Source organism: Camellia sinensis, chromosome 14 (genome assembly GCF_055761805.1).
Source record: "Camellia sinensis isolate YWXY chromosome 14, ASM5576180v1, whole genome shotgun sequence".
NCBI lineage: Eukaryota > Viridiplantae > Streptophyta > Magnoliopsida > Ericales > Theaceae > Camellia > Camellia sinensis.
In genome coordinates this window covers 25,560,580-25,588,364 of record NC_138974.1, presented here as the reverse complement: position 1 = coordinate 25,588,364, position 27,785 = coordinate 25,560,580, and the positions used below count along the sequence as shown (strand labels likewise).

The 27,785-nt window shown below is 43.4% G+C and overlaps 1 protein-coding gene and 2 long non-coding RNA genes across 3 annotated transcripts; all 3 read right to left on the bottom strand.

The window, feature by feature from the left end:
• Positions 1 to 2,098: 2,098 nt before the first annotated feature.
• LOC145807820 (uncharacterized) lies at positions 2,099 to 3,034 on the bottom strand. Its single transcript, XR_014351238.1, has 2 exons — positions 2,949 to 3,034; positions 2,099 to 2,293 (listed from the first exon to the last, which is right to left on the bottom strand). It is a non-coding gene; the product is annotated as an uncharacterized LOC145807820 (long non-coding RNA).
• Positions 3,035 to 3,173: 139 nt separating this feature from the next.
• Positions 3,174 to 4,119, bottom strand: LOC145806857 (uncharacterized). The gene is made up of 5 exons (XM_082904690.1): positions 3,918 to 4,119; positions 3,749 to 3,838; positions 3,567 to 3,653; positions 3,259 to 3,471; positions 3,174 to 3,182 (listed from the first exon to the last, which is right to left on the bottom strand). Exons 1-5 carry the CDS (start codon positions 4,080 to 4,082, stop codon positions 3,174 to 3,176), a joined length of 564 nt encoding a protein of 187 aa, XP_082760816.1. The 5' UTR covers positions 4,083 to 4,119.
• Positions 4,120 to 4,681: 562 nt separating this feature from the next.
• On the bottom strand, positions 4,682 to 9,867 carry LOC145807821 (uncharacterized). Its single transcript, XR_014351239.1, has 4 exons — positions 9,727 to 9,867; positions 9,549 to 9,630; positions 9,393 to 9,460; positions 4,682 to 4,909 (listed from the first exon to the last, which is right to left on the bottom strand). It is a non-coding gene; the product is annotated as an uncharacterized LOC145807821 (long non-coding RNA).
• Between the last annotated feature and the right edge of the window lie 17,918 nt (positions 9,868 to 27,785).

Genomic DNA, 27,785 nt, shown 5'->3' with positions numbered 1-27,785 from the left:
CTGAGAATTGAGACACGTTCCGTCACTCGAAGTACGAAACGTCCCTCGTTTCCCGTGCTCGGGCTAACTCCTATCCCAAACACAATGCAATATGCATGACATGCATGAATGCGACTAATATACAACCTAGCATGCACAATGCTATGAAATGGCATACACGATGCACGAGGTACCATGGCATACACAATGCGCTAACATTCAACCTAGCATACGCAATGCTATGAAATGAAATGGCATACACAATGCATAATGGACTTATACCAACATGAGTGGACCTCAGCCACACTCACATAAGAGGCCATTAGATGAAAATGAGACACTCGAGATGCGTGCACACATGCACGCAAATCGAGGACCGACCCTAGGGCACCAAATGCCACTCTAACAAGACATGGCAAGGCATGGAATATGGAATACTAGCATGCAAATTTCAGTAGCAAAACAAGATGCAAAACAGCCCCAAAACATGGCAATATGGCACCCGATGCATGAAATGAGACCCGAAATGCAAAACTAGGCACACGCAATGGCCTATAGCTATATAAAACATGCACTATTTGAACATGAAGTGTGAAGAAAGATTCAAGGCAGTCCCAAAACAAGCATATTTACAGTTTTAAGCAAGGCCAAAAAGTGAACACAAATAGGGCTAAACCAATATGCAAAAATGGCCCCAAAAGGGAGATAAAGAAACAAGTATTAGCTGCTGGCTCCAAACAATGAAGAACCCTTCAACAAAGTTGAATAGGGGCTCAAAACAAGGTATTTTACAGTTTATGGCCGAGCCCAAAACAGTGCATAAGTAAGCTAAAAATACTATGCAAAATAAGGCCTAAAAAGAGGTTTAAACACAAAGAGCAAAAAGGATGCCTCAAACAGCAAAAGACCCTTAATGAAACATGGAGAGGGGTTCAAAACAAGGCCATTTACAGTTCGGAAAAGAGCCCAAAAATACAAGCACAAGGGGCTAACAAATCATGCAAAAATAAGGCCAAAAGAGGGATATAAAGGCAAGTGGCAAATGGAAGCCTCAAACAGTGATGAGCCCTTCAACAATGTTGAATAAAGGCTCAAAATAAGCCACTTTACAGTTTATGACAGAGCTGAAAACAGTTTACACATAGGCCAAAAATACTACACAAGAAATAGGCATGCAAGAGAGGTAAAGAAGCAAGTGCAAAAAGAAAGCCTCAAACAGTGAGAGGCCCTTAAACAAACATGAAAAAGAGCTCAAAAAAATGCTATTTTTAGTTAGGGTCAAAGCCCAAAAGTGTAAGCAAGAATGGTTAAGAAAGCATACAAAATAAGCTCAAAAAGAGGGAAAAAGTGGCTCACCCTTGAAGACCAAACTTTTGCAACCTCTTGGCCTGAGAAAAGGTGCCTCCTAAGCTCTGAGAAGATCCTCCAAGCTGCTGGAATGGAGTGGTGGTATGGTGCTATGTGATGGTGTAGAAATGGGTCACTACAAAAAAAATTGTTTTTTGCGACGGCAAAATGCCGTCGCAAATAATCCAAACGCCGTCTCAAAAGCTATTTGCGACGGTAATTTTTTTTTTTGCGACGGCAAGTGGGGGTCGCAACAGGGGGGGTTGCAAAAGATCGTTTTTGCGACGGGAATAGTTCTTTTTTGCGACGGCAAATATCTGTCGCCGATAGTGGATGAAGATCTGGGCTTTTTGCGACAGCACAAGTTTTCCGTCGCTAATGAGATTTTGCCGACGGCAAAATTCCGTCGCAAAAAATGCCGCCGCAAAAAATGTGGCGTTTATGACTATTGGCGACGGCAATTTCACCGTCGCTAAAGCCTTGTTTCTCAAATAAATTCAACACCTTTTGCGACGGTATGTCACAAAAAAGCCTGGCACAGCTTTTTTTTTTTTTTTTTTTTTTGGGACGGGGTGTTTTGTCGTCTCAAAAAAAATTACAAAAAAAAAATCCCTGTTTTACAATTATTTAAAATATAAAAATAACCTGTAATGTTCGCAAATGATATAATAATATAAATACATAAATAAAATAACTAATGTTGGCAAATGAAAAATATCTTAAAAAAAATAAAAAAATGACATAATAATATAAATCCATACATAAACAAAAGTTGGCAAATGATAAAAATTCCTAATGTTGGTCACATAATACATACATAATGTTGGTCACAAATTTAAATAACATAAATCAAAATCAAAACCAAAAGTTTTCGTCTTGATTCATTCATGAGTTACAAAAACAGAAGTTGGTCATAATCTTTACGCGCCCACATTCCACGCGAAGCAAACTGCTACTCAGGAAATATCTGAAAAAAACAAAATAAAAATAATTAATAACAATATAATGGTGGTAATATTTTAATTACAGAAAAATATAAAAAATTAACTACCATATAATTAGAAAGATAGTTTAGTGAAATCCGGCTCTAACTCCCAAACCGGGAACCCGATTCGAGCCCCGTCTTCTCCCACAAGTCTCTCGTGCCTAGGCGGTCGTGTGTGCCAAGTTTCGTGCTAAACCGACACCGTTTGGTGATTTTGGGGCGTTAACTCCTCGAATTCAAGTTTCTTAAAGAACTAGTTTGCCTAAAGTGAAATCCGGCTCTAACTCCCAAACCAGGAACCCGATTCGAGCCCCGTCTTCTCCCACAAGTCTTTCGTGCCAAGGCGGTCGTGTGTGCCAAGTTTCGTGCTAAACCGACGCCGTTTGGTGATTTTGGGGCGTTAACTCCTCGAATTCAAGTTTCTTAAGGAACTAGTTTGCCTAAAGTGAAATCCGGCTCTAACTCCCAAACCGGGAACCCGATTCGAGCCCCGTCTTCTCCCACAAGTCTCTTGTGCCTAGGCGGTCGTGTGTGCCAAGTTTCGTGCTAAACCGACGCCGTTTGGTGATTTTGGGGCGTTAACTCAAAATTATGCAAAGATACATTTTAGCTTAGAATGCAAAGATACATTTTATACCTGATCTTCTGGTGGTGGTGTATATGGATTCTCGTCTTCTGCAGATTCCCTAAATGCCCGGTGGCCACTCAATGCATCAGGAACCTATGATAGTCAATACATAATGTGGTAATCATATTCGAATTTTATACATAATCTTGTGTGAAAATTGAACTATCAAACAATTTAATTTATATCGAACCTGTCTGTTGGGATCCACACTTGCGCCCTGTGACACTAAGGCCATCATCTCAGCTCTCATCTGCTGTAAATGTGTAGAGAACTCTGCTCGCAGCTCCTCCCTCAACTCATCCCTTAGCTCTGCACGAACCTTCTGCGTGATCTGATCAATAGTTGATGGATGGGGTGTTGGTTGTGATGGCCCAGCACCATCTTTATACACTGCTCTCCGAGGCACAATTCTCCCGTATGTGCGACAATATCCATGTCCGTCATGACCTATCAACTCATGGAAAATGGCATTCCTAGCCTCCAAAGTCCGACCATCCTCAGGTAGCATAGAGAGTTGATGATTAAACTCATCCTGTATTGAATAAGACATACAAGTATATGCCAAATTAAGATGGTTGACACACAAAAAATAAACTTTAAATACAATCAAAGGTGTTTGGAAACTACCAAGGTCTGAATAACCTCTGGGTCATCTACTCTACGTGTCATAAGCCAAACATTCATCTTATCAGTAGACTCCCCCTTACTGGTCATCTGCATTTTTTTAGAAATATGAAAATTAGATTGTAAATAATTTGTAAATGTACAATGTTTATTTATATACAAAAATAAAACAATAAAATGTAAACCTCATGCCGTATCTGAGAGAAAGTAGTACGCCCTGTGGTATGAGCTATGCCGTGAGCTCGCCGATTTTTAGCGTTCCTACTTGCGATTTTCTATAACAGGTTCGACAAATGTGAGTATGTAAATATGATTTGTATGTTTACATATCATAAATATAACTTATTTGTATACCTCAGCATCGGAAGTACGCCAATACTCCACAAGTTCTTCCCACTGGCTTGGCACAATGTGCATAGGAACATCATCCTTCAGATTAGGATCAGAACTTCTAGGCTTGAAATACTTAGCCTTAAGCTTGTTCTTGTGATCCTTCCATATGCTGTTGCAGTTTTTCATGCAGATTGGCTTGTACTCCTCTGGACATATATTCAAATTGTCCAATAAAACACAATTTCAAAGTTTAAATAATAATAACACAATTTTGGAATTCGAATTTGTGGACAAAAATATACTTTTACCTTCACATCCTTCCAGATAGCATCAATAATATCATCAGGCACATTGTTCCAGTCAAGAAAAGTAAGAGGAACAATGTTACCATTCCGCACAATAATGCCAAGTTGAGTAGTTAACTTAGCCACGTTATCCCCTATTGGGTAGTAATTTCTATCAAATTGTATGTCTAGCTTTTTACCAGTACCCCACTCTTTAATGCCCTTGGCACATCCTCTACCACGCCTAGTCGAGGTTGATGAAGAACTAACATGACCTGTGAGATACAATAACAGTAAACAATATGCAATGGTAATAAACAAATGCAAATTTAAATAATGTGAATACAAATCATATCAAATAAACCTGAGGTGGGCTGTGAAGAAGTCGAAGGGTCTGCAAAATATAATGAGAATAAACAAATTATATATAATGAGCATAAATAAATGTATGTTTAAATAATTTTCATACAAATCAAAGTAAATTTATATACCTGCGTATGGCTCATAAGCTGATGATGATAGCTGCTGTGGTGGCACTGATGGTGGACGCACCGATAGTAGGCGTGGAGGCTGAGTACATGGTAGCTGCTGTGGTGCCACTAAAGGCCCCTCCGATAGTGGCCGATGTGATGCCTCCTCTGATGGTGGTGCTACTGATGTCCTGTTATGTAGCACATCAGACATCATGCGCCGGGGATGATCAGGCTTCCTCTTCCTTCCCATAATAATCTGCAAGCAATATAACATTAATTGACATTAGAAACATAGACAATGGTTTGTCGTCAACTATAATATGACATTAATTGAACTAATACAATTACAAAGACAAAGTAAATTAAGAAATTGATGATTAACTACAACCTTGGCCTTAATTGAATTACTAATGTTTCCACCACTATCAGCCTATTTGAACATCAACTGTTTCCCCTTCTGCAGCTTCCCTCACCCAACCAACTTCTTCATCACGAAGCATTATATTTTCTTCCAATTGTTGGATCATGTATGGCTCGATTTGTGGATCAGTCGAACTCATATCAAATAAACCTCTTTGAGACATCTTCACCACGACTTGCCAGTCCGGTTGTAACGGGTCTGCAACATACCAAACTTGCTCTGCTTGGGACGCCAAGATGAAAGGTTCATTGGTAATTCGATCATCTCGGTACAACAAATGATTGAAGTTCGCCAACGTGAAATTGAAGACATCTTCTTTCTTTCCGTGAATGTTGTCAATCCAATCACACTTAAACAACACATGTTTCTTCTCATTGGAATATCGAATCTTAACAATATCTTTCAATTGTCCATAATAGTACACAGACCCCACACGAGGATTCTTGTCTTTTCGACTAGCATAACTTATGGTATCTGCCTTCAAAGCTACACCACAATTTTGTGTGGCTCGACGATCATCCATGGCCTTTACTCGATACCGAAACTCATTCAGTATATACCCATTGAACCTCCTTGCCAAGTTATGAGGACCATTTGCCAATAGAATAATCTCTTCAGAAAATATGACATCAGTAGTCCTTCGCAAAGTTTGGACCTATTTTACATGAAAAATGTAAAATTTAAAATGTAGTTCGACTTAAGTAACTAGAATCTATAGAGTTAAATACATACATGTTCCTTGAACCAAATGTGAAAAGTTTCAAAATGTTCACGCCGAAGCTGATGATCGTCAACACGAGGCATTTTGAGCTTAAGTACTTCAAGGTGTTCGTTGTGTAGATTGAAATTTTAGCAATACAAAATATTTTGTAGAAAATTCAATAAAACATAATAAAATATTGAGTGAGTGACTTAACCTACTTTATGAATGGTTGAACCGCGCTTGTATTGAAAAAGATGTACCGATGAGCTTGTACCCAAGAAGTATTATCAAGATAAAAGCTTGTGTTTTCACCAATAGCATGACCCAAATTATCAGCACCACTATAGTTCCTCACGGGTCGACTAGATTTGGTTTCCACATCATTGAGATATTGTGCACAAAAATTCATGCATTCTTCCATAAGATATCCTTTAGCAATTGATCCTTCAGGATGAGCTCTATTACGCACGTATTGCTTCAAAGTAAGAAGATACCTCTCAATTGGATACATCCATCGAAACTGAATCGCTCCACCCAATAAGGCTTCATCAGCTAGATGTATAGGCAAGTGCTCCATTATATCAAAAAAACTCGGAGGAAATATTTTCTCTAGATGACAAAGTGTTATAGCGATACGATCTTGAATATATTGCAAATCCGTCGCACGATTCACTTTTGAACACAATTGTCTAAAGAAATTGCTCAATTCAATCAAGGGTTCAATTACATTCTTCGGCAACGATCTTCGAATAGCCAATGGAATAAGTTGTTGCATCAGAATATGACTATCGTGGCTCTTAAGACCCCCAATACTTCTATCATGTGAGCGCACACGACGTGATATATTGGATGAATACCCGTCGGGAACTCTTACTTCCTTCAACACTTTCAAGAACAAATCTTTCTCATCCTTGGTCATCGTGAATTGTGCTGCTGGTAAATAGGCTTTATTCGACCCTCTTAACTGCAAATGTAGGGGTTTTCTAATATTCATATCTTATAAATCACGCCGAGCATTAACGTCATCCTTCGATTTTCCTGCAACCCCTAATATTGTCCACAACACATTGTCACAAACATTCTTCTCTATATGCCTCACATCGAGGTTGTGTCTTATTAGATTGTGCTCCCAATATGGCAATTCATAAAAGATACTCTTTTTCTTCCAACTGTGGGTGCGATGTCCAGCTTTCTCCTTCTGTACCTGTCTCCTATGCCTCTCTTTAAGGTCATCCCTCTTGTATTGGGTTAAAATACCCTCAGATTCTAATTGTAGCAACATCTCAGTTCTAGACAACAATTTGGGTTTGAGTCGGACTTCCCGAGTACCATCAAATGATACTTTATCCTTCCGGAATTTATGGCCAGTAGGTAAAAATCTGCGATGACCCAAGTATGATTGTTTCCTACTATGCTTCAACCAACACGATGTAGTTTCCTTATTGCAACAAGGACATGCATATTTGCCTTTAGTGCTCCATCCTGACAAGTTTGCGTATGCAGGAAAATCACTAATTGTCCACAGTAAAGCTGCATGCATTTGAAACATTTGATTTGTTGATGCATCAAATGTTGACACACCCTCATTCCATAGTTCTTTCAACTCCTCAATCAACGGTTGCATGTACACATCAATCTTGTCACCAGGTCCTTTTGGGCCGTCAATAAGCACGGCTAAAATTAGAAATGGTTGCTTTATGCACATCCATGGCGGCAAGTTGTATGGAACGAGCACAACAGGCCAAGTGCTATGAACTATGTTCATCGTTCTGAATGGGTTAAAACCATCAGATGCTAAGCCAAGCCTTACACTTTGGCAATCATTACTAAAGTTAATATTCCGACGGTCAAAATCTTTCCATGCAAGGGAGTCAGCAGGATGCCTAAAGACACCATCATCAGTTCGTTCCTCTGTATGCCATCTCATTAACTTGGCCGTCTTGGATGACATAAACAACCTCTGCAACCTTGGCTTTAAAGGAAAATACCTCATCTATTTTGCAGCTATTCGTTTGCCACCTTTGTTAGGACCATTTGAACCACCATCACCATTTGATTTCCATCTACAACTATTGCATATGACACATTTGTCAAGATTGGCGTCCTCGTTTCGAAACAACATGCAACTGTTGGGACATGCATCCCACGTCTCATACGTGAAGCCCAAATCTGTTGTGACCTTTTGAGCTTTATAATATGAGTCCGGGAGTTTCACACCCAACGGGAACGCCTCATTCAATAACTCAAGCAGCATGTCAACAGACTTGTCTGTCCACTGATTAAGCACCTTCAAATGTAAAAGTCGAACAATGAATGACAAAGATGTGAACTTCTGACAACCCGGATACAATTCACTTTGTGCATCTTGAAGAAGTTTGAAATACTTTGCAGTCTCTGCATTTGGACCGAGTTGGGGTTCAAATGCATGGGGATCAGGGCCCTGTCCCTCAACACTTGTATCGGCATGTGGATTTCCCATAGCCCCTTGTATCATTCCAATCATATCATCCCCAATGTCTAAATTAGCTAATGTTTCATTCTCTCGATTACCATGCAGAGATACGTAAGATTCCCCATGATTAATCCAATGTTTGTATTTTTTAAAAAAACCATTCAAAATTAGATGCTCCCGTACACCCTCTCGTACAAAATAGTATCGATTCTCACACTTCCTACACGGACAACTGATCATCGAACCTTCGACCCTATTGGTGTAGGCAAACACAAGGAATTCATCAATCCCATTAATGTATTCGCTCGACATCCTATTTGGAAAATCGATCCAACTCTTATCCATCATCTGTACATATCCACAAAAATATCTCATCAAAGTAACTCTAAATATAATACCTACGTATTCATGTACCATGATACCTATCCATCCAATTTCTCTCAAATAGGTAGGTAGTCTTATCCTAGTTAGTTATTTACTGATTTAATAGGAGAACATAAAAAATGAAATACTTATACAACAACACGTGAGATCAATTAATTGAAGAAAAAAATGATATAATTTCATACTTTCTGAGTCATAACTTAAAAAATAAATAAATCATAACCAAACACCACATGTGGCACAACCAAAGATCTTATAAGTCTTAACTAAAACAATATCATAATTAACGAAGATAATTCATCATAACTAAAGAAAAAAAAATGACATAACGAATGATGCATATGATAAATGGATGTGTATGGTAGAATTCTCAAAAATTATTTAATAAAAATGGATCATTATTCTGTATATTATAATTTTGAACATCACATACATAATCTTATGTAACAAAGTAGAATAAGAAAGCCCAGTCCAAGTTTCTTTTCTATCTATATAAATGGAGGCCCAATTACTTTCCATACTACAAATTTCAGAATTTATGATTCCAAAATTTCTCTAAGGATAGGTTTAGTAAACTAATAGCACAAAGCTTTGTTAAACAAATTTATGAAGGCAAGAGTTTGTTTTTCCAGGCTTGCCACATAAGATCTCACACAATCTGAACTTTCACGATGAGTACTTTCTATTGTCTGCAAAAAATAATTGTAAGAAGTTGGTAATAACTGACTACATTGTTTTATCCACTTGTGCTAACATACATTACAAGTTACTAAGCATACCAGCTTTATTATCTGGTGTGACCGTGAGCTAGTGTCATTTAGTGCGATTTCACCCACTTGTCTTTGGGCTGCATTTAAAAAAAATTAATTCAAAGGTTAAGAAAATGCCACTCAAGACATGTGCACACAAAAAAACCAGAAGCTTTAAATGTTTACCCTCGTAGATACTGATCAAATGTCTTAAATGTTGATCATCATTTGTTGTTTCTTCTACCAGCTTCCGAACCACAGTTCCTTTCTGCATCCAAGGAATTACAGGAAACAAATATTAGCACGGAGAAAAGACAGAAACATATGGTTCCTGTAACTATGAATCAGTATGTATAGGTTTCACCTCTGGAGCATCTAAAGCCTTGAGGTTGCGTCCAGATTCTAAATTCAAGAGGTCCCTGACATTCTCATTATAGATTTCTAGCCCAGAATTCTTTTACAAAAGTCTCTCTCTGGAGTCTGTTATGAAGCCAAACAAACATATAATCAGATTGAATGCGATAAATTAAAATATATATGTATATATATATGTTAATATTGAGTTCCCTACATTGGTCAAGCATAAATTTCCACAAACAAATGGAAAGTTTTCACCATGATTTAGGGATGAGGTTTAAGTGAGTATTTATCTATGCCCGAACCTGATAAAAAAACTGAATTACATAAAATTAAGTATGATGAAGCTTACATTCACTATGTGCCTATAAATATCATTAACAGCTTTCTCAGTGATTCCTCTTATTGTATAGGTTTTCCCACTGCTAGTTTGCCCATATGCAAACATTGTTGTTGTAATACGAGGAAGAAAAAAAAAATTTGTTTAACATGTATAGATGTAATTTCCGAAGTAGTAGCAAAGATCAAAATAAAAAAAAGAAAAAAAAAAGAATGATAGATGTAAAGGAAAGCATAACCATTGATGCCATTAAAGCAGACAAAGCAACATTCTTCACTCCTTCCTCATACACTGCTTCTGTTAAACAAGCAGGATCAAAGACCCTATCTAAATGAAGAAGCTTTGTCAACATATATATATATTGATACAGATTTATATATATATATACAGATTTAATAATGTATATATTATCAATATATATATACATATATACGATACAGATCTGTATATATATATACAAAGAGAGAGAGAGAGAGAGAGAGCATACCTGTCGTCCTCGCCGCAGCAGCACCGCACCACCGCACCACCGTTTGCCGTTCGGCTTCGTAGGGATTTGGGGCAAAGAAATTGGTTTCAAAGTTTTAGGGATTTGGATTATGTTTTTGATCGAGCGGCAAGATGAATAGGGAAAGGGGCAAAAAAAATTTCACTTTTTGCGACGGTAGGTTTTACACCGTCGCAAATGGCAAGTATTTTATTCATAAAACGGCGCCGTTTAAATTAGACTTTTTTGCGACGGACAATTGCCGTCGCAATAAGTAAACTATTTGCGACAGCAAACGTACGCCGTCTCAAAACATTTCTTTTTTGCGACGGTAAAAACATCCATCGCTAATACTGATGCATTTACTCCCTATCCGCGCATTTTTTATTGCCGACGGGGATAACGCCGTCACTAAAGCCTTCGTTTGCGACGGTTTATGCTGCCGTCGCAAAAAACCTTTTTTTGCGACGGGAAAACCGCCGTCTGTAGACAGCGCCCGCGTGGGCCTCATGCTACAGTTCGGACTCGATTTGTGTCACGGTTCTTAATCTGAACCAAATAGTCCAAATCTGGCAAATCGTTTTGAGAAACAGATTTTTTGAAAGAAGTGCCAAACATGGACTGCTTTGCCAGATACAGAGTCGCCACCTAAATGTTATAAAATGGGAGAATTTAGGAAACCCTGACTCAGTGCCGAAGGCCACATGTCCGTCATCACCGGAGTTGTCTCGGCTCGGGAGCTTGGGTACGATCGGGGAAGGTCAGCTATGAGCACCCCCTCTCGCCCGGTCCGAAGACCGGCCCCTACTAACTATGATATCCGATTTTGAAAACTTTACGTGTTCTTATTCCAATTATTAGCCTAGAATTACTATGTTATGCGCGCAGCAAACAAGTATAGACTAGATTGCCTAACTTGGGAATAAACATTGCATATCCGTTTGCTTTGGAAATACTTTAGATTTTGCTACTCGTAAGTAGGCTAAAACACGGATTTCAATGAGTTTTTCCAACTCAAACAATCCAACCTCCACCCACAGGCATCCAAACAGTTTAACACATAAGCATTTAGCCGCATGGCAAGCATACTGTCATGTTAACATTCACACACATGCGAGATGCTAAAGCATAAACACTTACATCGTACTCCGTGCCAAAACAGTAAACTAGTTAGCAAAACGTGCATGTCCTAGTTCATGTTAAATTGCCTAATGTAACACATACAAGATGCAATTTAAATAAGCTCGGTTAATCCTAAGCATGGCATATGTAATGCGATCAATTATCACATATTCGATTTGTAAATTGAAGTACGAATGCAGTTAGCGTGATGTACCGAGCCTAATGCATGTAGTACAAACGCATGAATGCACGCATGCATAGCATAAGGTATGCTAAATTAAACATGCCCTAATCTACCATCGTAAGCAGGTAAATAAAAGGGAAGAAAGACGTGAGGTTGGAAGACATACACACACTCACGCACACTTATTACAGATTTGCCCTCACTCGGAGGGCCCAAATGAATATTACAGTCCCAAAATAATAAACAAATAAAATTATTACAGAATTTTCTAATTAATTAAAAGGAAAGATGCAAAAGGAAAGGAGGGTGGCCACAGCCTCTGCCTCGGGATGCGTAGATGATGCATGCTCGGAACTTGACTCGCCCGAAAGACCCGTACCGTACCCCTGCCACCTCTGTTTGTACTGCCTTGTCTCTCTGAAAATTGCCCAAGTCCTGGAGCAGGTTCCTCACATGCTGCAGAGCACCACCGGCCAGACAGAATTCCCACCGGCACTCCAGAATTTCCATCAGCATTCATTGGATTCATCGGCACTCCAGAGATTGCCGGTCGGCACTAAATTCTGCCGGTCGGCAGAAACCTCCTGCAGAAGACAAATTGACAGCAAACAGAGAACAGACAGTGCATGGCATGGGGTTTTCAGGTACATGTGAGCATGGTTATACTTCCTATCATGTTTTGAACTCAAGGAAGCATGCCCTTCGATCTTTGAACCATCAATGGTGCATGGTGGCTCAAAGAATCAAATTTGCCATTTGATATAAAGATGCATGCGACAAGCAAAATGAAAACCGAAACCTTATCAAGTTGGGATCAAAGGCCCCGGTGACCGGGAATCGAGGCACATTACATCACTTGAAGTATGAATGTTCCTTGATTCCCACACTTGGTTTGACACCCCAAACCAAGTAAATGCAATGCATGTTATGCAAACATGGCTCAACATGCAACATGATACCAAGATGCAAGGCACAACAAGTACTATGCAACTAACATGACAAATGTGTAATGCCAAGCATGCAAGATGTAAATGTGATGCGAATATGGACCAATTTGGGAATGGGATTCACATGCTATGAGGCTTGATGGAACAACCATACAACAAACATGAAGCAAGCATGCAATGGGGGCCTTGAACCATAAAAGGACAGACCTTAGTCCACCCCAAAACAACATCAAAAAGTGCTCAAAATGTTGGGCAACATCTCATGTTAACAAGCAAACTTATGGTCCTAAGGTTAAGGCACAAAAAGGAGGCAACTTACCCCCACCAACATGACTTCTCATGGCATGATTTAGACAAATAAGAACAGAAATTTTACATGCAAAATGGGACTTCGAAACCTCCTAGTATGGCAGCTACAATACCTCTCATGAAATGCTACCACCAAGACTCTTTCCTAGGCATAAGAGAGTACACCCCCAAGGCATGAAAGAGGTCAAGCATGCACACATGCAAACATGATTCTTGGACTAAAATAGCATGGCAAACAACTTCAACTCATTAAAGTGGATCAACTAAGGCATGCTAGTGATTCATGTACTTGAGGGCTCACAAGCCAAAATGCATGGCAACCATATCAAACATGTCAAACATGACCAAATGGATAACCAACAGGTTTTAAGCATGAAAAAATAGTGCTAACATCTTCATGGAACCAACCCAACACACACAAGAATCATGGCCTAATCATGAGATACACTTCTAAGCAAAATGGAGCAATACAAAGCAAGTATTACAAGCATACAAGGAGGCACAAATCCAGCCGAAAATAGAGATCCCACATGACCTAAAAACACCCAAAAAGTTCTGAAATGAAGCAAAAACCAAGCAAGCATGCATGTCACCCTTTTGGGCCACAACTCAAGGAAACAAGACCATAAAGGGAGAGGGGTGTCCCTCCCCTATGCAAGACTTCAAACCGACTTTTTTAACACTAAAAATACACTGATTTTCAGTAGTGAAGAGATCAAGATACAAAGATGACCAAAGCTTAACCAAAGAGGCAACAAAAGTGGCCAAACAAGGCCTAATAGAGTGAGTTTGCACTCAAAACACCAAACCACTTAATGAAAGTTCTAAAGCATGAAAATATAAACCTTTTTTATGTTATACATAAGAGCTAAAACAGCAAGCAAGCTAGGTAGAAAACTATTGCAAGTTTGGGGAATAAAAAGCAAGATGCTCACCCTTGAAGAACCCTTGAAGAAAAAATGGTCTAGCCCTCTTCTTTTGATCAAAACCAGTCCAAAAACTCAAGAAACAACCCTCCAAGTCCCTCAATCTCGGAATAAGGTGTAATAGTGTGTGTAATGGTGCAAAAGTAAGGTAAAAACCACCTTTTGAGCTAAGAAACACACACAAAGGAGGAGAGAGAGAGAGATATAGAGATGATATGTATCTATATCTCAAAGCTCTGGTTTTTGGTTGCCAAAATCTAACCTAGATCCAAGAGGAAAGACCTCCTCTTAAAGGACTCTCTCTTGCAAAGCTTATACAACAAGCTTGGCTAGAGGGAGATCCCTCCATACACGTGTATGGAGGGGGGAAGAGTTGGTGCCAGCTATCACAGCTGGCACAAATATCTCTATAAAGTGGATGAACAGTGATCGGCTGCCCAAAAATGTCACTTCGACAAAAAACAGTGCCGACCGGCAATAAACCATGCCGACCGGCAATAAAATGTGCCGACCGGCAAATAAAAGTGCCGATGGCAGCAAAAACCAGCCGGTGGCCTCTAGCCACTGCTGGTGGTGGGTGGGGATGGTCCACAAGCCCTACCCTGCCTCTCAAAGGCAAGATGCAAGTGTTTGGTGCAAAACCAGACACTAAACGGTTGAATTCGGAGATCCTGAGGTAGGGCACGCGAGCCGAGACCTCCGGGAACTCCAAACGAACACAAACAAGGATAATCACCGAGTATTCAAACGGTGACGTCCAAGTCTTGAGGACGGTCAAAAATGGGGTGTCTACAGTTGCCCCTCTTTGACAGAACTCGAAAGTCATAACAATGACGGGAGTGAATGCCAAAGCCCAGAGACGACCCATTTTTGACAAGGCCGAAGACTTAGACAAACATGCAAGACAATCAAGATATGCACCCGAAGGCAGGGGCAAAATGCAAGACAATGCAGAGAGCCGGACATAACTTATGAGCATGCAAAGAAAGCTGTAACGAAGCATACATGCGACAGTTTTAAGCTAGCACACACCAAACTACACTACAATGCAGAAAGGATGTAGGAGAATTATGCAATTCTCAATACGTCTCACTCGGAGGATACAATACCTGTGCGGCTCGTCTGGTTGCACCAGCCTCAAATGAACCGTACATACAATATCGTGCCTAAAAAGAAAACAAACTTAATAGGTACAATATCGTTAGCAATATGCAAAGTAGTGTACTCGAAACGCGTGACAACGCAAAGCAAGTAGGGAGTATAACAATACTGTGGAAATACGAACATGTAAGTGAAGCATGCGGTCTACGCTGGTAATTAACATGCGGTCTATGCAAGTAAGGAAATGGTTACAAACATGCGGTCTACGCAGGTAATGAAATTAAACATGCGGTCTACGCAAGTAAAGCATGCGGTCTACGCAGGTAATGAAATTAAACATGCGGTCTACGCAAGCAAAACATGCGGTCTACGCAGGTAACGAAATTAAATATGCGGTCTACGCAATCAACACATGCGGTCTACGCAGGTAATGAAATTAAACGTGCGGTCTACGCAATCAAAACATGCGGTCTACGCAGGTAATGAAATTAAACATGCGGTCTACGCAATCAAAACATGCGGTCTACGCAGGTAATGGAATTTAACATGCGGTCTACGCAATCAAAACATGCGGTCTACGCAGGTAATGAAATTAAACATGCGGTCTACGCAATCAAAACATGCGGTCTACGCAGGTAATAAAATTAAACATGCGGTCTACGCAATCAAAACATGCGGTCTACGCAGGTAATGGAATTAAACATGCGGTCTACGCAATCAAAACATGCGGTCTACGCAATCAAAACATGCGGTCTACACAGGTAATGGAATTAAACATGCGGTCTACGCAATCAAAACATGCGGTCTACGCAGGTAATGGAATTAAGCATGCGGTCTACGCAAGTAAAACATGCGGTCTACGCAGGTATTAAGCATGCGGTCTACGCAATCAAAACATGCGGTCTACGCAGGTAATGAAATTAAATATGCAGTCTACGCAATCAACACATGCGGTCTACGCAGGTAATGGAATTAAGCATGCGGTCTATGCAAGTAAAACATGCGGTCTACGCAGGTAATGGAATTAAGCATGCGGTCTACGCAAGCAAAGAAAGGATGTACCATTACATAGCATAATTGAAATAATTTGTGGAGTTCACAAAGCATGAAAAGGATATGGGGCGGGGCGTTCTTCGCACGCATCGAGGGTTGCTCGCAGAAGTTGTGGCCTGAGGTCAACTCGAAGGTTCACGTTTCAAAGGTGTGATTTCCCGTATTGTGAGGGTGTCCAACGACGTGGCTGACCCAAACAAAGATGCGGAAGGTGCGTTAACCGCAAGAAGAGTTTCACTGGTACTAATTCTGATACTTTGCTACCTTGTCACTCTGCGCTTTACTTTCCTTTTTTACTAGTAATTTAAGCACATTGCACTGCCTCGGGCAGGTTTTATTCTTTTTCAAAGTTACACATTTTGCAAAACACGTGATGGGAATGAAACAATCCATTTTGTTCAAAAGATGTTGCATTTGTGGATTTCCTGTGCATCGCATCGCAGGGTATCACACCACAATGTGAACGAAATTGAACTCATTTTGGAAATGTGCAATCGTAATAATCAGGTAGTGAACCGACTTACAACTCGATAAGCAAAACAAAGACACGATGCAACCACACAAGTGCGAGTACAACTCGATAAACAAATCAAGAGCTTAAAGAGAGCGAAATACAACTCAATAAGCAAATGTTCACAAACTCGACGAGCAGGCAGGCGTGGCTCTGCAAGAATCGACCGCCGAAGAGGGTTTGGAGGTGGTGAAATTCCCCGATTCTTAGCATAAACAGCTCAGAAAACTAGAAGGAAGTCGACCGGCTTGGTGTAGGGGCCACCGGCTGCAAGGAATGGCTACCGGCCATTTATATGTTTGGTCGGCAAAATGAGATGGCCGGTCGGCAGAGTTTTTGGCCGGTCGGCACTAAATGAGGGGATCAGCAGAATGTTGACACCTGTCCCCCACTCAACCTTATCTCCTACAAAAGATCCCAGCTTCGTAGTTTTTCTCATTTTCACACTGATTTGCTCCAATGGAAGAGTTTCTTGCTCAAAATCTCACAGCTTGGATTGCTAGCTTGGATGGCTCGGAAAAAGTGAATTTTCGGGGTTTTGGCATAAATGCACTATTCACTTTGGGTCGTACCCCCTTGCACTTCCCGTTTCTTCATGCCGCGGTAAGGTTTTGGAATCCGGTGACACATGTCTTTAGCTTTGCCGGGCAAGAGATATGTCCTACCTTTGAAGATTTCCGAGCTTTAATGGAGTCCGAGCGCGACGAGGAGCTCCTGCCCCAACTTAATTTTAGTCATGCCCAATCCTTAGGGCGCATGTGCGGACTCAGCATACGCGATGCTCGGTCTCTGATTGGTGACGGGATGTTGGACATTCCGAGTTTGGCCAATCGATTTTCTGATGCTGGTGATCGCAGCAACCATCACTGGCAAGGCTTCCGACGGCACGCCCTCTGTTTGTGCATGCTATCCCATTTTCTACTTGTCTCGGGCTCTGGAGGGGCTAGTGTCCAGCTGATTGAGGTTGCCCAAGGCTTGAGAGAGGGCAAGAGCTGTATTGCCATGGCTCTGGCCGAGACGTTAATGGGTTTAGACGCCTTTTATCGCCATGAGACGACTAGGTTGGCGGGGAGTCCACTACTGCTACAGGTAATGTTTCCCACCCAATCTCGCATTCATGTATTGCTCACATCACTCGGCCCTCAAGCTCGGTCTTTTCTCACAAAAACCCCATTCTCACTCTTCTCTCCTCGTACATCTCTCTATTCTTTATTCTCTCATTTTTTTGCAATCCCTCTCCAGGTATGGTTGATGGACAAACTGCAGGTTGTGGACTCCTGCCCAGCATATTCAGCTCGCGGCTACTTCTTCCGGCATCGTCTAGTCAATGCCTTGGATGAGGAATGGTGGTTCGCTTGGATGTGCCACTTGTCCGCAGACCGTATTGCTTGGCGGTGCCCTTGGCTGAACCTTCCGGCAATGAGTTACAATATGCCTCGGCAGACTGGGATTCAACTGGTTGGTCTCACTCACTGTGTATTCTATTTTCCATTTCGGATTCGACGCCAATTTGGCCATGATCAGACCTGCCCGCCAGAGGGGATAGAGTATCCTGCTGCATTCCCAGCCCGGGGCGCGCAACTTGCTTGGCAGGCCACCGCATGGAGGATGAGAGAACTCTTGGCCCCCGCTCTTACTTTCAGCTACACTTTGTCTGACGAGTGCATAGATTGGCTCAATGAAGAAGCACAGATCGGGTCCAGCTTGGCATCAGAGGCTTCGACCAGCTCTGGGAGGGGGCGTAGGAACACCTGACTTGACTATGCCATAGATTTATTGCTTTATTAGTACTTTCAAGTTTTCTCTTATGAATGTAATAAAAAGCAACTTCAATTGTATGTAAGAGCAGGAGAACTCTGTTTTGAAATCAAAGAAATTGAAAGTTGTGGCACTAAAAATTTTCCACCTTGGTCCAAAAATGGTCAAAGTTGTAAAAAGATTATTTGAACAAAGTCAGCTTTTATTAAAACTTCTCAAAGATATTTTTGATGTGGATCAGAACTGGACACGCCTGAGATCTGTCACTCGAGATGCACAACCCCGGATTCCTGCAGCTGGAAAGTTGCCCCTAGTCTGAAGAGCGCCGCAGCACTGCATAGCAACGGAAAGTTGCCCCTAGTCTGAGTGGCACCGCACCGGAGATTCCAAGGAATGCTGATGAACAAAGATGACTGAGATGATCAAATGGACAAAGTTGATCGGGGACGTGTTATAGCTGAACTTCAGGATGAAGCTGCCTACGTATCCCAAACATGGGAATCAAGCCTCACGTAGTTCCGGCTTAGGTTCGCTCGAGTATTTTCACTCTCCTTTTGCGCTCTAACTTTTGCCAAGGCCGCCCTTTGCGGGTTTTCAGCCTTGCGAGCTCAGTTTTTATATTTTCTAATTTTTTGTGCTCTGACTTTTGCCTAGGTCGCCCTTCTGGGTTTTCGGCCTAGCGAGCCTCTCAAGGGTAGTATTTCTTCAACTTGTCCATGTTGATCGGTTGGGAAAATTCCAAGCCATCTAAGTCCATCAGAACCACAGCTCCACCTGACCAGATAGCTTTGATGATGTAGGGACCAGTCCAATTGGGTCTGAACTTGCCCCTCGGGTCGTGGATGGGTGCTCGGTTGTATTTGAGTACCAAATCCCCTTCCTTTAGATTTCTGGACTTAACCTTCTTGTTAAAAGCCCGAGCAATCCTGCGCTGATAACTCTGAACGTGATACAGTGCTTTCAGCCTTCTTTCGTCAAAGAGCATAAGTTCCTCGAACCTGCTCTGCTGCCAATCTGCCTCAGCTATCTGACACTCGGCCAATAACCGTAAAGACGGAACTTCAATCTCAATAGGTAGAACAGCCTCCATTCCATAAACTAACGAATACGGAGTTGCTCCGGTAGAAGTTCTAATTGAAGTCCTATAGCCCCACAGAGCAAACGGCAACTTATCTGGCCAATCTCGATAGGTCTCCACCATTTTCCGCAGTATATGCTTGATGTTCTTGTTGGCGGCCTCAACTGCTACATTGGTTTGCGGCCGGTACGTAGATGACTTATGAAAAGCCACGTTATACTTTTCCAACAAGTCGATCACTTCTTTCTTAAAGTGGGATCCATTATCCGAAATGATCTCGTTTGGTACCCTGTAGCGACAAATGATGTTGTTTCTGATGAACTTGGCGACGTGTGACGCTTTCAACACCGCGTATGATTGGGCCTCGACCCACTTTGTGAAATAATCTATCGCTACCAGGATATACTCATGTCCGTTCGATCCCTTCGGGGTAACAACTCCGATCACATCAATCCCCCACACGGAAAATGGCCACGGGGACGTCATGTTGTAAAGCTTGGATGGTGGGATGTTCATACGGTTTGCGTGGATCTGGCATTTGTGGCATCGCCGAACAAAGCCGATACAATCCTCCTCCATGGTCGACCAGTAGTAACCCTGCTTGAGGATCTTTCTGGCCAACATTACTCCATTCATGTGCGCACCGCACTCCCCTCCATGAATAGCCTCCATTAGGCGCTTCGACTCTTCAGCTTCTACACAGAGCTTATGCATTCCCAGATGACCCCTTTTGTACAGTTTACCCCCGCAGATGATGAACTGAACAGCCATTCTTCTGATCGCCCTCTTATCCTTGGCATTTACCCCTAGTGGATACGTCTCCTTTTCCAAGAAGTTCCAAATATCGTAATGCCAGGGGTTGTCGTCTTGGGCCTCATCTATGGCGAAAATTGACTCGTATGCTGGCGCAAACTTCTGATCAATGATGACTGGACGCATCCGGACTCCGGTCGGGATGTCTATCATGGAAGATAGAGTTGCTAGTGAATTTGCGAACCTGTTGTTCTCTCTTACGAGGTGGGTGAAATTTAGCTTCTCAAACCGAGGAATTAACAAATCCAAGGTTTGGTGGTAGATTATCATCCTTTCCTCTTTGACTTTCCAGTCTCCTTTTGCTTGAGACACAACAAGGTTCGAGTCCCCAATGACGTCCAACCGTCTTGCCCCTAGTTCTAGGGCTGCTTCCAGACCAGCAATACATGCCTCATACTCTGCCTCATTGTTCGAGACTTTGAACTGGAGCTTGAATGCTAAAGGAATACGGGAATCGTCAGGCGCTATCAGCAACACCCCTATCCCATACCCATATTGGTTTGACGCTCCGTCATAGTACATCGTCCAAGTTTCATCTTCGATGTGCAGAATGGCTTCATCTGGGAATAGGTACTCAATCGCTTCATCCCCCTCAACCGGGTGGTCGGCAAGGAACTCCGCTACCGCTCTCCCTTTCACCGACTTGCGTGTTACATACTTCAAGTCGAATTCAGAAAGCAATAGCAGCCAACGGGCTAGCCTACCCGTAAGTGCTGGCTTCTCGAAAAGATATTTGATGGGATCCAAACGTGAAACCAACATTACAGAGTGAGCTAACAGGTAGTGCCGCAGCTTCCTGGTAGCCCATACCAAGGCCAAACAAGCCTTCTCCAGTGGTGTATAGCGGGTCTTGTAATCCAGCATCTTCTTGCTCAGATAGTAGATGGCCCTTTCTACTCTGTCCTCTGACTCTTGTGCGAGCATGCAACCCATGGTGGTCTCAGTTACCGAAAGATACAACATCAACGGTCTCCCCGGTTCTGGCGGTGACAACACGGGCGGGTTCTGTAGATACTCTTTGATCTGTTCAAAAGCTGCTTGACATCGGCCATCCCATTGGAATTTCTTTCCTTTCTTCAGGAGACCAAAAAGTGGTTCACAAGTCAAGGTTAATTTAGAGATAAACCGTCTTATGAATTGCACTTTACCCAGAAAGCCTCGCATCTCCTTTTCAGTCCTCGGTGGTGGCATTTCTAAGATGGCCTTGATTTTGGAAGGGTCGACCTCGATGCCCCTTTGTGTAATCAGAAACCCTAGCATCTTCCCTGCTGTAACACCAAAAGTACACTTCTGGGGATTCAACCGCAGCCGAAACTCTCTAATCCTCTGAAAGAATTTTTGTAAGGCGGTGTAGTGGCCCTCTCTTTCTTTGGACTTGACAATCATGTCGTCCACATACACCTCGACCTCTTTATGGATCATATCATGCAATATTGTAGTTGCTGCCCGTTGATAAGTGGCTCCAGCATTTTTAAGCCCAAATGGCATCACTCTGTAACAATATGTACCCCACGGGGTAGTGAATGCAGTCTTCTCCCGGTCTTCGGGTGCCATTACTATCTGATTATAGCCTGAGAAGCCATCCATAAACGAAAGCAAGGCGCGTCCTGCCGTGAAATCTACCAATTCATCAATGTGCGGCAAGGGAAAGTCGTCCTTCGGACTGGCCCTATTCAAATCTCTGAAGTCTACACAGACCCGAATTCTGCCGTCTTTCTTCGGCACCGGAACAATGTTGGCCAACCAAGTCGGGTACTCAGACACCAGCAGGAAGCCTGCATCAATTTGTTTGGTGACCTCTTCCTTGATCTTAAGGGCCCAATCAGGGCGGATCCTTCTGAGCTTCTGTTTGACAGGTCGGGCCTCGGGATCAAGAGGGATCCGGTGATGTACAATCTCAGGATCAATTCCAGGCATGTCTTCGTAGGACCACACGAAAACATCTTTGAAATCTTTTAACAAAGCGACTAAGCGCTCGCGTTCCTCAGAAGACAACGTGGACCCGATCTGGACCAGCCGCGGGTCCTTCTAAGTACCAACATTCACAGTAGTGATTTCATCCATTAAAGGTTTAACAAATCTTTCCTGCTCTTGATTAATTAACCGTTGCAAAATCGGAGGAATTTCTTCCTCGTCGTTTTCATCAAAATTTTGAAAATCCAGATTTAAGCAATAAATCAAAGGCACAGAAAAATACTCCGAAACCACATCCACGTCGTTCTCATTAAATACTTCCGAGCCGTCAGATTCCTCTGTTACAACAGACTCAAAAGAAAATGAAAAAGACGACCTAGACAGGACTGTGGCATCCGGGTTATCACCCCCGGGAATACCGGACTCAGACTCAGTTGAGCTGGAATCTGATTCCGACGCACAAGATTCGGTAGAATCAGATTCCGGCTCACTACCCGACCCGGTGCTGCTTGATAAAAAGCCTTCTTCATATTGCCAGATGAGAGAAGGTGCGATGGACGCATCCAAAATAGCTGATGGTAGGCCCGCAGCCGCTTCATTCCCAATCACACATACCGAGGAGCTATCCCCCAAGCACCTCTGTTCGATCGGAGGATCTGAAAGCAGACATGCCAGCGCTGCCCCCATTTCATTTTCATCGTCCTCAGACTGCACTTCCTTACTTTGCCCAGCCTCAGCCGATAGATCTGCCTGCCCTTCGGCGATATCATCCTCAGGTAACTGTAAATCAAAGAAGATCTCAAATCCCGGCACGCGCTTCTTCTCCGCGTTGAGCCACGGCTCTGGGAAGCCACAGAACGGAAAGTCCTCCCCCTCCCGGACGAAGCGTCCGTTTAGGGTCCCCTGAATGGGCTGGTGCATTAAGTCAAAGGGCTTCCCCATCTGTTTCGCCCTGGCCCTTCCGGCCATTTCCTTTCCTTTCCTTATCCAATCCTCTTTGGTGGGTAGGTAGCCCAAACCAAAGGTATGGGGGTTATGTGGCACTTCGGCCGATGCTGCGGCACCTTTCCTGCCGCTCTTGCCTAATCCCATCCCGGGGATGTGCTGGAGTTTTTTCATGAGATAGACTGCTTGGGCACTAACATACACCCCTTCGTTAGCTGCCATGATGTTCTGTACGACCCGAGCCTCGGCCAAGGTAAAACCTGATATGAACACATCTTCTATACCGTGCTCAATTTCTAGAACAGGCGTAGATACCTCTGGTGGTGGATGAATTGATGAGTTTCCAAAAACAATGGCTACTCCCTTCCCATAGGGGTATTTCACCACTTGATGTAGGGTAGAGGAGACCGCCTTTACTTGATGCAGCCACGGCCGCCCCAAAAGCAAGTTGAACGTTGCAGGAACCTCCAAGACATGGAAATCTATCTCGTGCTGTCCTGGCCCAACCTTTGTTTGAATCTTAACTGTCCCCATCACTTCTCGGCTTGTGTTGTCATACGCCCGAATCACCTGGGCCGTTGGCACAAAATCCGCGACTTTCAAACCAATCGCATAAGCTGTCCTTGCCGGGCAGACGTTGATGGCGGACCCCGTGTCGACAAGTACCACAGGTATCCATTTATCTCTGCACTCGACAGAGATGTAGAGCGGCTTGTTTTGGTTCGCCCCCTCGGGTGGCAGTTCTTTGTCAGAAAAACTCAATGTTGGGGAACTTCCTCCCGAAAAGACTAAGCCTACCAGCTGTTCGGGCGTGGTATCTATGGAAAGTTTGGCCTTATCCATGGCTGAAAGGACAGCCTGCCTATGTACTCGAGAAGCCATAACCAGTCCCCAGATGGAGATGTCTGCTTGTATCTTTTTCAATTGTCTCAATACGGCCTCGTCTTCGAGTTGCTTCTCCTTTTGTTTCTCTGCTTCATTATCTTTTCCAGACGCCTCTGGTTGATCTAGGTGTGGAGGCTTGAAATGCCGTCCACTCCTAGTCATGTGATCGACTTCGCCGATATACCAGGTATCATCTGGTTGGTTACCTTCCCAATCCTCGTCCGTGTGGGCAAGACATAGATCGTCGTCTTCCCACCACATACCATCTGCAGCTGACAAGCATCTGTCTGGTTCTGGCACAACTGTCCCGATACTCGCAGTTCCTTTTATCCCTATGCTCGTAGCATTCTCTATTTCCGTACTTGTGGCGGTTTCGACCCCCACGTGGCCTTTTGCTTTCCTGATCCTCTCAGAATCCTCGAATCTCTCTTGTTCTGACTGTGTCAATGCAGTAGATTGCTCACTGATCCCTGTACTTAAAATGCTCCATTCCCGAGTGAAACTCTCGACATCGGCGCTCTCCGGCGATGTATTCTGTTCTTCGACACTCCCGGCCGTTGTGGACATTCCCGCCCCTGCCGGGCCTTGTTCTGACTGGAACTCCCCTATTACATCTGGCTGATCGTCTAACCATCCCGTGGCCTCCGCTGATTCTTCATTATCGTACCAGTTGATGGCTGAATATTCTAGATCTTGGTTATCGCAAAATTGGAACTTGGCAAGATCCTCTTCCACGGTTGCCAAATCATCCGTTTCCTGTCTTGGACTGTTCCCTCGGATTACACACAGCTCTCCCCCGACTGGAAATTCGACATTTGGTCTATTCTGGCCCACTGGTGAAATGTAGTTACTCGAACTGTAAGTGTTCCCAACATCACTCTCGGATTCTGCAGACTCTGGTTTGACAACCTCTTTCCTGTTCTCGATGGTCACCACCACTGGCTTGGGTTGGATTATAGAGACGTCCATCATGCACAAATCGGTGCAATCAAGGAGAAAAACTTTCGGCTTAGGATGCGACCCCAGTGTAGATGAAGTTGATTTTTTTGGGTGGTGGAACTTGGTTATGTATGGGGAGAGGATTTATAGTAACATTGGGTTTCTCAGGAGGTAGAATCACCCCATTATCAATGAGATCTTGAATCTCATGACGTAAACGAAAGCATAGGTCGGTGTCGTGACCGTGCTGCTGGTGGAACGCACAATACTTGGCTGGATTGTGGGTGGCGGGTAGTCTTTCAGGTAAGGGCCGCGGCTCTAGGGGCTTCAGATGCCCTTTTCTGATCAAAACCCCCAAAGCTTTGGATAGGGGCATATAAAGTGGAGCGAAGGTTCTGGTGTTTCTGGGAGGGTATTTGGCTGTTTGTGAGTTGCTTCCGGACGTACCGGAGAATGGTGTGGCTGCCGTATTTCTTGGGGAAGGGTTAGTGGTGACCATACTCACTTCGGAGGTCCTGGCAGTCGTAGCGCTGCTCGGGCCTGCATTAGTATTACGATTGAAATTTCTGCGGGGTTGCTCCCGGTAATTATCAATCCATCCTTGTCTTAAGGCGTCCTCGATCTGCACCCCCATTTCATGCAGATCAGCAAAGGTGGGAAAGGGGACTACAATCATCTTTTGCATTAGCCTCGGCTGAAGATTGCGCACAATCATCCGAATCTGGTCTTTGTCTGTGGGTCTCAAGGTCATCATTGAAGCCTTAGCCCGCCATCTAGTTACAAATTCTGAGAAGCTTTCCTTGGGTTCTTGCCTCGTTGTCTCGAGATCCCGGGTCGTGATCTCGATTTGCGTATTGTATGAGTACTGCAGGATGAAGGCCTCAGCCATCTCGTCCCAACTTCTCTTGACGTCGTCCTCTAACTTGGTATACCATGCGGCCGCTACACCCGACAGGGTCCGGCCAAACAAAGATAGCTTCTGTAATCTGGTGAGGCCCATTGGCCTTAGGACGTCTGAAAATAGTCGCAGGTGTACCATGGGATCCTCAGATCCATCAAAACGATCAATTTGTGGCATCTTAAACCGATCTGGCAGCGTCACGGCTGTGTCGATGTATCCGTCTCCAATGTCCGGAATGGACTTCGCACCTTGAGATTTCTTGAACAACTTTTCAAGCTTGTGCATTTTCAATGTCACGGGGTCCACCTCGGACTCGAAGGGGGAATCCGATAGATTGACGGGAGTGGGCGCCTTGGATTGTTGAGGCGGAATCGGGGGTGGAGCTGGCCCTGTTGGGATGTTCGTATCTTCTTGGACATTCCGGGCATTTGGCGTCTCTTCGGGTATCGGAACCCTTAGTGGGGGTGGGACTTGCTGTGAAGCTGACGCCCCAGTTTGCTGTTGCAATCTCCCAATTAACTCCGCTTGCTCACTCATAACTGTGGCTTGTTGCCTGGCGAATTCTGCCTGTCGGACAGCATCCTGCTGCATCATTTTCATGCTTTCCTGAAGTTGGCGCACCATCTCCTCTAAGCTAGCCATACTGTTCTGCTCTGGTTGAATTACTGGTATGCGTTCCCTCTCTGTGGGTGAAACGGGATCCTGATCCCTACTGTACACAGGTGGGGTAGACGAAGCCCTTTGCACTGACTGTTGAACCGATGTCCTCTGCCTAGTTGCCTTCCGTTTAGTAACCGGGGGTAGAGAACGGTACACTGGTTGTCCTTCTATCAGATCCTCAGATCGATGGAGCCGGGGACCTCTGATCCAGAGTGCTTGGGGAATATCTACTGGGTTAGACGCAATGATGCTAAACTACCTAGCAAAAAGATAAATAAAGCAATAAATAAACCAACAACTGGACAGCACAACGGCATAAAATAAACAAACAATATACAATTGGATATTCAAAATACATAGTCGGTAAGCCGAACACACTGTTCCTCGATACTGATCACTGTTCCCAAAATCTTTGTTCCCAAAACTGAACCTGATACCCGCAGATAACTGATTCATAAACTGATACTGATGCCCTCAGGCCTACTACTCAGTCCTGTAAACTGACATGCACGTTCCTGTAGAATCACATTCTAAAAAAGCACATAGCAAGCAAAGAGAGCCAAAACACCCCTATGTTGGGGTAGGGTTTCCCTGTCCTATTTTGTCAGGAGCTAGGGTTTCACTATGCACACAACAGTTTCAAACAACCTAACATCGGGTAAGCAACCTGTCCTAACTTGGAATGGTCACTATGGATCCGAATATGCACTAGGTCGAATGGCCAAAAAGGGTGCCCCGGTAAAACCGGGGTTTGTGTTCCCATGCTGTCAGAGCCCATAGCCGGTCAGCCTTATGGACATGCCTTGACAAGGCAAGCCTCCGGCAAACCGTTCAGGAATGGCAGATGGCAAACACTGTGTTCCTAGGCGCACCAATGCACATTCAATGCAAAGAAACACATAAGCGAAATCAAAACAGGATATCATGAGTTCGAGTCAAGCTTTCTAAAACTCCCCAGCAGAGTCGCCAGAAACTGTAGACAGCGCCCGCGTGGGCCTCATGCTACAGTTCGGACTCGATTTGTGTCACGGTTCTTAATCTGAACCAAAGAGTCCAAATCTGGCAAATCGTTTTGAGAAACAGATTTTTTGAAAGAAGTGCCAAACATGGACTGCTTTGCCAGATACAGAGTCGCCACCTAAATGTTTTAAAATGGGAGAATTTAGGAAACCCTGACTCGGTGCCGAAGGCCACAT